Source organism: Uranotaenia lowii, unplaced genomic scaffold, assembly GCF_029784155.1.
Source record: "Uranotaenia lowii strain MFRU-FL unplaced genomic scaffold, ASM2978415v1 HiC_scaffold_373, whole genome shotgun sequence".
NCBI lineage: Eukaryota > Metazoa > Arthropoda > Insecta > Diptera > Culicidae > Uranotaenia > Uranotaenia lowii.
In genome coordinates, this window is record NW_026598282.1 from 24708 (window position 1) to 39493 (window position 14786).

The 14786-nt window shown below is 44.3% G+C and overlaps 1 protein-coding gene across 1 annotated transcript; it reads right to left on the bottom strand.

Annotated features, from left to right (window-relative positions):
- Positions 1-1448: 1448 nt before the first annotated feature.
- LOC129760029 (uncharacterized) lies at positions 1449-7571 on the bottom strand. Its single transcript, XM_055757609.1, has 4 exons — positions 7302-7571; positions 5552-5661; positions 4687-4833; positions 1449-4125 (listed from the first exon to the last, which is right to left on the bottom strand). Exons 1-4 carry the CDS (start codon positions 7569-7571, stop codon positions 3189-3191), a joined length of 1464 nt encoding a protein of 487 aa, XP_055613584.1. The 3' UTR covers positions 1449-3188.
- Positions 7572-14786: the final 7215 nt, after the last annotated feature.

Consider the following 14786-nt stretch of genomic DNA (forward strand, 5'->3'; position numbering starts at 1 on the left):
GAGATGCGCTTGACTGGAATCCAGATGGGCATCGAAGAAGAGGCAGGCCCAAAAGCTCGTGGCGGCGAAGTCTAGCCGCTGAAATCCGCACAGTTGACGAGAACCTTGGCTGGCAGCAAGTGAAGACGCTGGCTCCGGATCGCCAGCAGTGGAGATCTTTTATCTCAGCCCTATGCGCCGGTCAATCGGCGCTGGACCCTTAGGTAGGTAGGTAGCCGAGAAGCGTTTGCAAACTGACGACTGGTCTTAAATTTCGTCTAAGGAAATTTTGAAAATTTACCGTTCGTATAAATTTGCCACTTCGGAGCGTTTTTCAAAATTTTGTAGTCATGGTGCAATACGAATGGTGATTTGGTCAGAGTTTTATTGCCTACTTCAAAAAGTTTGAGCTTGAGGCTACGCTTTCATGGTTGTTAAAAACTACATGGATAAAGAAAATCAATGAATCTTTCATTTTATATTTTGGTAGCAAAAATCGATCAACCAAAGACAGAAATTTTAAATGATAATTTAACAATTTTCCTTTTCAGACGCTGACTGAATTCAATCGGAAACAATAAAGCTAATATTATTTTTGGACCTTCTTTTCCTTCTCTTCATTTAAGTACAGTCAACGACCTAACTGAATTCGATCCCTTGAAGATGATTCGCATTTTTGAGATGGCCAATCACTTCCTTTAAAGTTTGTTTAGGATGATGGATTGGGTGATTATGTGGTTATAAATGTATGCATACTGGTAGAAAACTCCAACAAATGCAGTTTGTTTGAACTCCAATTGATTATTGAACTCAACTTTATTCCGGTCAATACCATTGAGTTGATATTTTTTGGTTACTTACACTTAATTCTCAGGACGAGAAGTTGGAAGAAAAAAAAAATCAGTCATATTTTGATATTTTATTGAATGTTTCAAATGGCAGCTCTAGGCGTAAACATTTATTTTTGTAGTTTTTTTTTCTTTTTTGAAAAGTAAGTAGAAAAGGTTTTGGTTGCTTGCTAAATTATAGTGTTTTTGAACCTATAAGTTTTTAACTTATATTTTGGTCTGCACAAACCCTACTTCAGATTAATAATGGGGATGAGTGAGGTTTTTGGTACCTGCCGGTTTTTTTCATCGGTTCCAACGAAAACGAGAGTACAAAATTTCTTAGCTTTCGTACAAATGTCATTCGATCGGAAATCAGAATAAGAATGACAGTTAAAGTTTAAATCAAAAATAAAAAAATACAGCAAATTAAATTATAAATGGCTGAACCGCAAAAAATAAATCAAATAAGAAAGAAACGGAAAAATTTTCGAATGAATAAAAGTGCATCTGTTAAGCACCATCTTCGTAAAGCTTTTACCCCACCAATTCAAAGGGCATATTGTAAGCTTCTAAGTCAGCAAGTTAAAGGGATTTTTCGGATGTTCGAGATAAGAAAAAAATAGTCAACTCAAAGGCCAATTTAGATTTTCACTTAATCAATTCGTTTAGTGTCAATTTATTTCAACAAACGGAACAAGCTTCAAAATAAAAGCACACCCCATCACATCCTATTACGGGGAGGAGTTGAGCTTTGCTTCTGACTACCTAAATAAAGTGTGGATTTCTCTTTGCGATAAATGCGAGTAAACTTGATTTAAACCGATCTTTGTGTGTAGGTGTGTATTCATGTGACTAAGAAAAAAAAACAAGCTAAATCTTTGCGTGAATTATTTGGAATATGCACTATTTAGGGATATACTTTGCTCTAAGTTAAATCGCAATTCTCGAGAACCTTACAATTTGTTGTGAATGCTAATTTTCTATTGGATGCAAGCTGAGTGTATGTAGGTAGTTGTAAGTGTGTACATTTTTGGTTTCTACTCTTCCATAGCCTTACTTAGTTAGGGTAGCGTCTTCTTAAGCTAAAACTTTCTTTTGTATATGTACAATTTTTAGTATAAGGATTTTGTTGTCTTCTCCGTCTTACACGCTAAAACTTTTTTGGTTCTTTGGCATGGTAGCGCTCGTTTTTTCCCTTTCCTTCGTTTCGCTTTGCTGTGTGTGTGTGTCTGTTTCTTATACTTGACCTCACCGGACACACACGGCGTCTTCTTCCTTCGGAGGCGCCCTCTGGTGCTGAATATTTCATAAGACTTTTCCTATAAATTACATTTCACAATTTTCTTCGTTTTTTGATTAATTCTGCTTCTGTACAAAACTCCCGAGCCGTCTCAACTTTTTTGTTTTTTTCCCTCTCTATACGTATATATTACTTTTTTACCCCTATATTCTTCTCACACTAAAATTGATTGATTTGGCGCGGGAGGATATTCGTGCTTTACTTGAGCTTCTCTTCTTTGTGTGTTGGTTGTTTGTTTGTTTTTTTTTTTTTTTCTAACCTTAGTTTGTGTTGTTTGCTCTGAGGAGTTTTGATTGTTTTGGCTTGAATTACAACTTTTTTGATTCGCTGCTGCTGCTGTTTGCTTTCTCATGTTTTTTTCCTGTTTGAGGGTGCTTTTTTATTTATTCCTAACATCATGTGGTTGCGCTCTTCGGTGATCGCTTTTGATTTATTTCAGCAAAAAAAATTAAGGGGTGGGCGGTTCAGAGAAAAACATCCAATAAAATCGATATAATAATATTAATAACTTTGACTAGGATGAAACAATATATATAATAATAAAGGAGCTGATTTTTTTTCTGAGTTCAGTATACTTGGCGTCAATTTTCGTTCATATTTTTTACCAGGAAAATCATTCCAGGATTGGTTTCGATTCCATTTGGGATTTGTGGGAGTTTCGTGGGGATGGTGGATTGCAAAAAGGGGTAAAGGACGAACCACGAGTACTGAAATTTGCTTTGATCTGAGTTTCGGTTTACTTTCGATCCCGCGGGGTAGTCTTGACCTAACGCGGTGTGTTTCTGAGAAGAATTTTCGAAAATGCTGTTAGTGGATTGTGGAAATTCGAACTTTCTAGACTGAATTTTGTGACGATTAACGACTGATTGAAGTTCGATACTCCAATTAAATTCGATAGCTCTGTGATTTCGATTCCGATTAAAAAAAAAGTCTTCCGGAAACACACCGAACCCGACCGGGGAATTGTACTTTCGAACTTATTATCAAAGATACAGCGAGAGGTCGTTGGGACCTTTGACCCGATCCCGTCCGTCCATCCCTCCAAGTGTCGGCAATGGCCACGGGTATCAAACCGGAATCTAGATGTAAATGAAATTACCCACCCCCTTCATCGGGTCAGTGTTGACGGCTTCTTTGACGACTAAACCACCTTGGCTCCGTTCGATGTCCACCAGCTTTTTGTCGATGCCGAGCGAGGAGAACGAATGGCATACGGTCCGGATCTCACGGATGTTGTAGACCGGGTTGTAGGAGGAGTTGGGGCTGCTCAGGAGCGATGGCAGCAGACCGGCCTTGGAAGGTCGAGGCGGTGCCTGAGAACTTCGGTCCAAGTTTTTGCCCTTGATGACGGGAGGTTTACTGCTGTCGGTGTGGGGACAACTTTCCGATGTCGATTTGCACTCATGGCAACTTGTTGTCCGTTTGTTATTGTTGATGTCTTCCGCCGAGTCACAACTGCTGACAATTCCACCGGAACCGGAAGTGCACACAGGTAGGGATGTTTCTCGCAGGGCTAAACTTTTCGTTTCCTTGAGATTGTTGAGCGAAGACACTCCGTCTACGATGTCCGAGATGAGGGTGTTGGTCGGGGTCGTGACGGCCGTCAGCGGGAAGGTGGTGGAATGCAGGGACAGCCGGTTGTGTCCCAATCCTCCGGGGCCCAGGATGAAATGTTTTGCCTCTGAAATCGGTGCCAGCATCTGTCTCCTCCGGGGATAGTTTGGATTGCGTCGGACCAGAAAGTGCATAATCTCGTTCTTCTGCTGCCGTTGGATTTGCGTTTTCAGGGGCAGATCGTCGGGGTGCAACTTCCGCTGGTACTCCTGGCCGGGACAAACTTCGTACAGGCTGAACTGTTCCACCGGTTCCATCGAGTTGTAGCAGGTCAGCAGCAGCGACAGGAGCTCGTCCGAGGTAGTGTCCTCGGAGATGAGCAGCGACTTGTACTGGGAGTTGGGCTGCAGCGCCGATGTGTGAACCCGAATCAGACCACCAGGTTTTTGTTGCAGACAAAATCTGGAAGAAAGGGAAAGTTCAATTAATATTTTTCGTTTGCTATTATGATAAAGATGATCTCGCTCGAATATGTTTTGTGACTGTTGTGCGCCTACTTGGTCTAATAATTCTACTGAATCAAAGCAATCTCGTCTTGATGATTATTGTCGTTGTTGGCTTGAAATATTCGTCTCCTAATTTAATGCGCCTGCAGTTATACTTGAAAATTGAATCAATGTCGAGTGAGCTAAATACAAAACGCCTTTGCGTAGGCAACAAATGTTTCAATCGACAGAAATTCCATTTTATCATGATTGGGATAATCCGATACCGAAATCAAACCTCAAAATATTGATAGCCAACTCATCGCACCGAACCATGCATAATCAGATCAGAGTCCCCTCAAATGATCGGAAACCAATCTGAAATGGACGCGAGCCTTAACACAAACAATCTAAACAACAACGGCGAGCACGCGGATTACAACCGACTTATCTCTCCTGCACAACAACAACAAACTTCCAAACAAGCTCGGAGGAAAAAAAATCTAATAATCATCGCCGTGGTGGGTGTGATCCTTACCTGGAGTCGCCCTTCGGGTGGCAGGCTTGAAGCAGCGCCGGCCGCGCCTCGTCGTCCAGTTCCAGTACGGATTTAACACCCGGCCTCCGGACCGTCACCTCCATCGTCAGGTAGAACAGCCGTGGGTCCCGGTGGCGCATTTTACATCTGGTCGGAACAGAAACGGAAAAAAGCGGACAAATTGTTAGGCGTTAATCAATATTTTTGTTTGTTTTTGTTTTCGGATTGTGATGACACAGTGAGGATTAGTGAATGGCTGTACAATTCGGTAAAAAATGGCAAAAATGAGGCCAATGATTTGCGCCTTTGCATAGGCAAGAAATTTCTTTAAATGAATTTAAATTTAAAAAATCAAAATTTTCAAAATGTATTGAATATTTGATTCTCATTTTAGCAGGTTCCTTAAAGGGAAAAAAAATCAAAAATTTAAACTCTAAGTTCATTTATATTGTGTTGCCCAGTTTCGCTAGAAAGACGTGAAAAAATACATACACAAAACTACACTGACAAATCTTGGCTTCGCAAATCATTGTGCTTTTAAATCCGGAATTTTCATCCTTTAGGTTGATTCTTCCCCTTTAATCATCGTGCTTTTTTAATCGATACCTTCCGGTTAAAAACCTTTTCTGTTAGAAAGGAAAAAATATTACCAATGACTTGCGCCTTTGCAGAGGCAATTTCTAACGAATTTTGACAACAACGTTTACTTTTGTACTCTTTGAAATGTTTATCGATGAAAAGCACTTTTTAGATCCTTTTTGTTAATCAATTTAGAACTTTGAAATTTAAGCTCATTTTTCCTCACTGTGCTTTGAAAGTTTTTCCCCCAAAAATGGGGAAGTTGTGGAAAGTTCAAAATCCTTACCTTCGGAGCAGCTGCTGGACCACGCTTTTGCTGGTGGCGTCGTACGAAATCCCAAGTGTTTTGTACTCGATGTCCTGGCGCAGACAAGCGGTGTAAATTTTGATGGTAGTCTGTAAAAGAAAGAGAACGAGAAAAAAAAGTGTTGAAAAACGGAATCGTAAGCTTCGGGATTAATTGCTCGGACCTTGGCTGTTGTGATTTAATGAAGACAGCACGTTCCGGCTCAGGTATTTTTGGGGATTAAGGGCTAAGAGGCTCTCCGGAGAAAAGTTGGAACGTACTTTAAATTGCACCTGTCGGACTCGAATTTTGATGGCCTTTTTTTCTTGATTTTCGTTCTTTCTTTGAGGGGAGAAGCAATTGATTCAAAAGAAATAAAATGACAGGCGTGTTTAAACGCGGAAACGAACAACACGTGCCGTTTTCTGGATAATTGCTCGAGGAAGTTTCAAACAGCTGCAAGTAATTCAATCCTTTCCCCGAGCCAGGAGAACACACGCATTTGTTCTGGTGGGCAAACCGTAAAGAATTTGAACAGTGGACCAGTCCATTGATCAGCAAACAGACTTGAACATTTGCATGTGCCATCAACCAGTGAGACCATGTGCATTTCAATTTCCCCCGCCTGAAGTTATGTGAGCGAGGGTGGGAAAATACTGACAGTTGTAGAACTGCGGAACTGCCAAAAGCATTTGTTGAATTGTGGCTGCTGCTGCTTCCCTCACATTGTGCACATTTTTTTCAACATTTTTGGTTCAGGAACGGGGGAGAAAGATTTCGGAAGAACTGTTCCGCCCCCAGTCGAAGTTATTGATCCCGGGAAATGCAGCTTTTCGTTTTGCGACGCAGCTGCGAGCGGTGTTTATTTTTAGATTGTTAAGAATTTACAGTTTGTTGAATGGAAAGTCGGAAAAGCAAATAAAATCCTGTCCAATTTTTCAACCGTTATCCCCTAGCACCTTTGTTCCGTTGAATTTAAAGCCCATTTAGGTGGCACAAACAAGTGACCCTTAATCAGCCTTGGTTTCTGCGAACGTCTGCAGCGCAGCCCTAATGTAGGCAATTAATTTTCTAGCCGAAAGAAACCCCCGAAATTCGATTAGTCTCGAAGGGCCCAAGAAACCAACCAGTGAAGAGAAGTTATTGGTTGTTGCAAACACAACCGCAACCTGAAGTGGTTGATTTATTTTAGCACATCACTTTTCATCAATGTCAGCCAGAAAAATTCAGCTACAGAGAACCATTTGCCGCCCGAAAGGCGTGGGTGAAAGGCAACAGTTGCTTTTAACAGATGAACTCCCGAAACAAGGGGGATCATCCTCAGATTGTGAAAAATAGAAATCAAAATTTAACCTTCACATTTTTTTTTTAAATTTTATTTTAAGATTGGCCACCTAGAATTTAAAACGGTTTAAGCGGCTTCCCAAAAATTTAAGGAAGACACCTTTCGGGGGTACTTCCTTCCCGTTTTTATTTTCTCTTTTCTATATAAGGTAGTATTTCGCAATGCGGATACCTGTTTGTTTGACCACACCACTCGCAAGGCAGCTGTTCCCATTCAAAATCGAAAAGGAGAAAAAAAAACTTGAAAAAAGGAGCAAAACAAGCAAACAAACTATCCTGAGGAAGCCGAAGCAGAATCGAAGCTTATGCTTGCTCGCAACTCATATGTCTTTTGGCCGGCCGGCAGTTTCCATCTCGAAGTTGGGGGCGGAAATGGTTGTCGGATACCCAATTTCTCATCTCATACCGGTGCCTTCATTTTCTCCGGTCGATGTTTGCTCACCAGATTGATCCGATTCCTGTCATCAACGGAGAGATCCAGACGGAGGAAGTGTGGACTCTTAATGGAAAGGTAGGAAACCATCGTCTGATGTTCTCTTCTTGTGGGTAGCTTTCCAGATGCTGCTGCTAAATATGGATCGTGATCAATAGGATTTACGCAAAAGTCTGGCCTAGCTTTCAGTTGTTGGTTTGTTTGATTTTGCTGTTCGTATAGGAGGTGTTTGGAAACACTCATTCGAGTAAAAATAGTTTGGCAAATTATCTGATTATCTTATTAGAGCCTTGTTGAATTCTGCAAACCGAAAATAACTTTTCAATTTCAACAGAAATGCTCTTTGAATTATTGTAAAAAAAAGCGCCTGCATTTATACTGTGTCAGTAACTTACTAGCTGCCTACTAGACGAGATACGCTCAATGCGCCTAAGCTTAAATCGCCTATGCGTATGCAATCAAAATTCTTCCGCCGGAATACCAATTTTTATCAGAATCGTGTCCCATTTACTGATTAAATCGTTTGTGAAGATCGAATTACCTCGTTCTTAACTGGCAATTATGGGCCGCAAAAGCGTTGACCAAGGTAATTTACACCCAAAACCAGCACCTAAAACCTTCCCAAAAATCAATTCCCATTGCGTGGCACCGGAACCGGAAATGTGACCATCGATTGTGTACCCAAAATTAGTCCCTTCATTCAACCCGCCAACCAGTATCGATTAGCCGCATTCCCCCAATTAGAATCGGTGTATTCTCGCTTCAGTTCGAATCCACGGGCCGTTATCGTATCGTATTTCGGAATTAATTACACCAAGATAACATTGTCGTCGTCGTCGTCGTCGTCGGTTTGCCTTGCCCTCCGGGGCCAAACTCCGGAGATCAGCCGCCGTTTGCCGCTCGCTAATCATTCTCTAAACTTCAGCAGTGTCGCCCAAAAGGGCACTGAGAAGCAGGTGACTAAATTACTATTTGATAGGTAGATAATTTGTGTCCGCCCAGCGGCAACTTCGGGTGCAGTGTAAAATTGAATTTTAGCCAAAGTCCAAGACGTTTGGAAGGGAAAGTTGTCTGTCGTCGAAGTTCAAGATAACTACTGAGTCGCAGGGACAAATAGTCGGTCACCGAAAGGAATGCAGCAGTTCAAATCGACGACGACGATGAACGCAAAGTGGACTATAATTAGCCAATGTTTCGGGTGGGGAGATATGCAAGAATTTCTCCCAAGTGGGCTTTTCGAAGAAAGCTAATTCGGCGACAGCTTAAAGATGGTCTTCGGTTGGCGAAAGGTACGTTCGATTGCTTCGACTGGTGAGTTACTGGCGGAATCGATCGAATTCTGGCCCCGGGGCAGTCGGACTATCGAGGAAACGACAAAATCGATGGTGCGGTTAACCTTTTCTGTTTCTGTTTGGGCTGCTGCTACGCAGGAAGTTCGCTTGTAATTCGATTGCGTAAACACGCATTTGGGGCATGTTTACTCAGGTAGTGATCGTTGAAAGTTGGACTCAGCTTTTGTTTTCTTTGTCTCATAAAAATCGTAATTTGATTGAAACTGTGTAAGAACAGGCGATTGATCTTTAGTTCAGAAGTATTACAAATTGTTCTGTACAAAAAATTTATTAAGTGGCTCTTCAAATATTCCAAATTTTGGAGGTTGAAATTTATGGCACCTCCATCTCAAAAGATTGCTGACACATTTATTGTGAAAAATTTACTTCTTGTGCGGTATACGTTCAGGCGTTTTCAACCTTCGTCGTGTACAGGGGTGCCAGGTGGATTCATCAAAAATCAGGACAACGCGAAGCAAAAAATCAGGATTTTTCAGGACACCTCTTGATTCATGGAAACAACAAGCAGCTCTGCATAGATTGCAGAAATAAAGGCGAAATGGAGGTGCTGTAAACGCCTTGACTTTTGCAACAGCAGTAACCCAGTAAGCGCGTCCTCTCAGAAATCGACAGAGCATGCAAAAAATTGAGAGTTGAGTCACTGAACTTAGAATAAAACGGTTAACCTCAGCGGCACTCCAAGAACGCAAATATTTTCATTCGGTTTGTCCTGCCGAGATACCTAGAGGCAACAAATACGAATGCGTACATGCGAAATCAGTTTGAATCGTACACTCGCACGGTATGGTCGCATTTTGTTCCCGTGTCCCGTGTGTGCTTTCAATCGTAGCTGTCGACTTCTCAGGCAGGCGAACACGCGTCTCGGAGGGAAACATACAAACACGATTCGGATTGTGTTCGTTTGTTTCTCTGGAGTGCGTGTCTTAGCTTAATTCGTGGCACTCACCCAAGGCACGCGTATGGTGTGTTCCTCTCTAACGATGTGATGATGCAAAATCGCCAGAGAGATCGTTACGATCCCTCTGGCGATTTGAGTTACCTCTCTGCCGATTCAAATTTACCGGGAAGCAGCTTCTAGCTGGCAAGCAGTTCATATAAAAAACACCATTTAAATATCATCTGTACCGAAAATTACCATCTGTAAAATGGGTTTAATTATTTTTTTATAGAATAATTCGATTTTCTCGAAGATTCGATTATATTTTAGATGTTTTTTATGAAAATCAGGACAACTCAGGACATTTTAGAGACCACGCGAGATTTTTTGAAAGATCAGGACGGTCTCTCTAAAATCAAGACAAATCCTGATAAATCAGGACACCTGGCACCTCTGGTCATGTGTGGCATTTAAATTTATTCTTATTTCATAAGTCTCAAAATTGATACGTTTAAAGCGATTGGCAACATAACTCATGCAAAACCCAACCCCATGTTAAGCAGCGTAAGCGTGTATAAAGAATAAACGCAAAAATAAACGAAGGATACTGAGCGTGTAGAAAATGAGTTAACCATACTGAGCGTGCAAAACCGCCAAAACGTCACTTTCGTTCCCGGACGGTCGGTCGCCACACAACATCGTGGCAGTGAGCGTTAAAACTGGGTTGTTTTTTGTTTCGCTGAGGAGGAATCGCATAAAGTCCCATTTCCAGCACATTACTGGAAAGTACGTAATACCTCAACCCAGGGTTGGCAAAATTCAACGGTCAACGGTAAAATGGTCCTTCAAACTCATTTGACTGTTCCTTAACGACCAGTCAATTCGTTTGCCAGTCATTCATTCCCTAGTCATTTGAAGCTAAAATAATGACCTAGTCAAGCAACCGCATTTCAACGACCGATGACGAAAAAGAAACGCATTTATTATTATTGTTACTCCTGCCAGCAAGCCGAAGACGACCGAAGACGGAAAAGAAACGCATTTATTATTTTTGTTGCTCCTGCCAGCAAGCCCGTTTTCAGTTTTTTATTGCTATTGTTGCTCTCTGCCAGCAAGTCGTTCAATTAGTTGTACCTGCCGGCAGCAGCCGATCGAGGATGTGTAGGAGCTTCGCCAGTCGCATGGCGGAGAAATGTTGATTGTTGTCGTGCTTTATCCGTCATGCGAGTAGTGAGGCTCCGTCAATTGAGTAAGGTGCCGGTCGTTTGATGAAAAAAAAACTAGTCGGGTCAAGCGTGACGGGCGAAATTTACCAACCCTGCCTCAACCATCATCTTGAAAATGGGCCTTAAAATGCAACTCCATTGCAGTGCATACGTGGCAAAAAAAAACCGGCCACGCCACGTGCATACTTGCCACGGAATCCATCCAGTCGAATCAAAAGGTAAAAAGCACTGCCACAAAGCCACTTTCTATCACAAAATCGGCTCTTTTAACGCCTTTAGGGCAGCCCATTTTGGGAAAACTCGATTCCCGGGACAGGAGCTCTAGAAGGCGAAAACAAGCTCCAGAGAAGGGTCGCAAAAGCAAGTATCTGCGCGAGAGAAGAAAAGTGGTCGCAGAACTAATACGGGCTTTTGCGCAGGCGGCCCATTTCCCCTTATTTCGTTTTTTTTTCTGAGCGAGTTTCTCGCTGGATTCCCCAGGCTACTTTCGATCGCCGCACCAGTGGCGAAACATCCGGTGGATCCTCTGCCGAATCGCAGGGCCTCAGATCGCCGCACCAGTGGCAAAAATCCCGGTGAACCGGTGCCAAATCCGTCCGCTTTCCATCGCCGCACCAGTGGCGAAAGAACATCCGGTGGAACCGCCACCGACTCATCTGCATCTGATCGCCGCGCCAGTGGCGAAGAACATCCGGTGGAACAGCCGCCGAATCGGACCAAATTCCATCGCCGCATCAGTGGCGAAAGAACATACGGTGGTACAGCTGCTGAATCGGACCAAGTCCCATCGCCGCATCAGGGACAAACATCCGGTGGAACCTCCGCCGAATCGTAGGGCGTCAGATCGCCGCACCAGTGGCGAAAAAATCCCGGGGGGCAACCGCACAATTCGGCCGTATTCCACCGCAGCATCACTGGCGAACAGCCTCCGAATCGGACCGATTTACATCGCAGCACCAGTGACGAATGAACATCCGGGGGAACCGTCACCAAATCGTCAGCATCTGATCGCCGCACCAGTGGCGACAAAATCCCGGCGAACCGGTGCCGAAAACGTCCGCTTTCCATCGCCGCACCAGTGGCGAAAAAACATCCGGTGGTACAGCCTCCGAATCAGATCTAATCTCATCACCGCACTTGTGGCGAAATATCCGGTGGAACTTCCGCCGAATCGCAGGGCCTCAGATCGCCGCACTAGTGGCAAAAATCCCGGTGAACCGGTGCCAAATCCGTCCGCTTTACATCGCCGCACCAGTGGCGAAAGAACATCCGGTGGAACCGCCACCGGCTCGTCTGCATCTGATCGCCGCGCCAGTGGCGAAAGAACATCCGGTGGAACTGCCACCGAATCGGACCGAATTCCATCGCCGCATCAGGGGCAAACATCCGGTGGAACCTCCACCGAATCGTTGGGCGTCAGATCGCCGCACCAGTGGCGAATATACCGGAGGGACAGCGACCGAATCCGAGGCTTCCGATCGCCGAACGTGGGGCAAGAATTCCGGCGAACCGGTGCCGAATTCGACCGCATACAATCGCCGCACCAGTGGCGAATACACCGGAGGGACAGCCGCCGAATCCGAGGCCTCCGATCGCCGCATCAGTGGCGAGAAATCTCGGTGGTTCAGGCGCCAAATCCGATCGCCGCACCCGTGGCAAAACCTCCGCCGAATCACTTGGCCTCAAATCGCCACACCAGAGGCGAAAAAAACCCGGGGGACCACCGCACAATTCAGCCGTATTTCACCGCAGCATCAGTGGCGAACAGCCGCCGAATCGGACCGATTTCCATCGCCGCACCAGTGGCGAAAGAACATCCGGGGCAACCGCCACCGAATCGTCTGCATCTGATCGCCGCACCAGTGGCGAAGAAATCCCGGCAAACCGGTGCCGAATCCGTCCGCTTTCAATTGCCTTACCAGTGGCGAAAAAACCATCCGGTTGGACCACGAATCAGATCGAATCCTATCGCCGCATCAGGGGCGAACACCCGGTGGAATCTCCGTCGAATCGCAGGGCATCAGATTGCCGCACCAGTGGCGATATATCCGGTGAAATCCGAGCGAAAATCTCAGTGGTTCCGGGGCCGAATCCGAGCGCATCCGGTGGTGAAAAATCCCGGTAGTACAGTACTGGATTCCGGCCGCGTCAGTTCGCCGCACCAGTGGCAAAATTCCGGTGGGCTGCGGTCATCATCCGCACTTGCGAGGATTCCAGGAGCATCGCGGATCCTCCGACAAGGCGAAGGAAGAGGCACATCGTAAGATTGTGACAGCGCAATTTTGGGGAAGACTGGAGAGATGAGTCCGTTACCCAATACACACAAAATTTATTGCAATTTGATTTTTTTTTATTTGTGGCACCGACCACGATCCGCCTCTCATGATACGGGTTTCGATGTTTGTTCAAATTTTAATTCAATCTTTCTCAGACTAAGAAAGTGATCTAAGGACATTCTTTCTCACTGCGAAAAACTCTTCAAAACTTCGGTGGGGCTCGCAAAATGTCGTTTTTTTGCGCGGAACCTGCCGCGGAAAACGAAACACCCAAAGCTAATTGCTCCAGCGCAATCTTAGTGATTCAACCGTCCGAGGAAATGCAAATTTAGTAATCACAATCCGTCCGCGCCCTTTCCACGGTTGGGCCCGGGGGAAAGTTTAACCTCCTATTACATCGTAACGCAAGCAAGAGGATCGGACCATTATCTAACAACGAAATCACGGAGCTGGCAGAAGATTCGCGAGACTTCAGAAAAGAAAAGCTAGCTGAAGCTTCACTTTCGTTTGGCCCAAGCGGAAAATCAAACTGGCGCTTGCATGCTTGCACGTTTGCTTACCCAACCCCCACTCAAAAACAACATCCCACACATATGTGTGTGTGACGATGCACAATTTCGCGATGAGCAAACAGCAATCTAGTCTACCGTAAGGCAGAAGACCCATCGTGCAAAAGGTTGCATCTGGAAAAAAGGGAAGAAGAAAGCGCGAGAAAAACCCATTGGCACGGCGCGATAGCTTTTAATTTGTTTCATCAGCGCAACAAGAGCATCCAAACCAAAAGTCATTGTTTTAATTCACCCCTGTCGGATGCTGCTTAGCTTTTTGACTGAGTTCGGGTGCCTTCCTCCTTACTTTGCTATGGTTTTACCGAAACAACAAAGCCCCTCGATTGCCGCAGAACTTGGTGCGAGCGAGGGGTACCTCAAACCAAACTATTTCAAATCTGATGTGAGGCTGATGCTGCTTGTTGCTGCAGATAGTCTCAACGCGTAATGTTACGTTTTAGCTACGCGAGGAGGGGGCGTGGGATATTTTTGTTGCTTGAAAATTCGCGTGTTTGTGCCCAACGACCACGGCAACGTTTCCAGCTGCTGCAACGATAATTTACCTAAGCATCGCGAACGACCTTTGATGTTTGTGTATGGGTGCTCATGAGGAAATTGACGGCACCCTCGCTCGCCCGGTGGGAAAATTTTGAAGGTTTTTCCCCCCTCGTTGTTTGAGTAAGTTTTAAAACAAAAGATGGTATCCGGACGATTGTAATCGTTGGCTGAAATAAGATTGGATAAGCGGAAAAAACTACTCATAAAGATACCGTGCAGTGTTGTTTCACTTTTAAAGCTCGTAACGTGTAAATGTGTGCTCTTTTACAATTGTTGAGTCCAAAGTTTGTTTGATTTTCGGGGATTTTCAGATCAATAAACGCCTGAAAGTTGTCCGGAATAAAACAACGGAAAACCCATCGAAATATATCGAACTAATTAGAATGCAACCCCGCAAACCATTGCTGTAATATAATACTGCACTTTCATGAATATTCAACGCTTCGCTTTTCTGGCTGCTGCTCCAAGCAAATTTAGAGGTCATTTAATTAGTAACAGGTTCCAAAATTGGGTGGCTTATCGATTGCCACCATCTCATTATTTCCAAAGCTGCCCAAACAATGATACAAATTCAACGTTGAGCCACAACTGAATCAGGTGAATCAGAACGATTACTGAGGC

Coding starts and splice junctions, on each gene's coding strand:
- LOC129760029 (XM_055757609.1), bottom strand. CDS start 7,571: ATGAGTGTTTCCAAACACCTCCTATACGAACAGCAAAATCAAACAAAC. Junction 4,834..5,551: donor GTCCAGCAGCTGCTCCGAAG/GTAAGGATTTTG, acceptor TGTTCCGACCAG/ATGTAAAATGCGCCACCGGG. Junction 4,126..4,686: donor CACCCGAAGGGCGACTCCAG/GTAAGGATCACA, acceptor CCTTTCTTCCAG/ATTTTGTCTGCAACAAAAAC.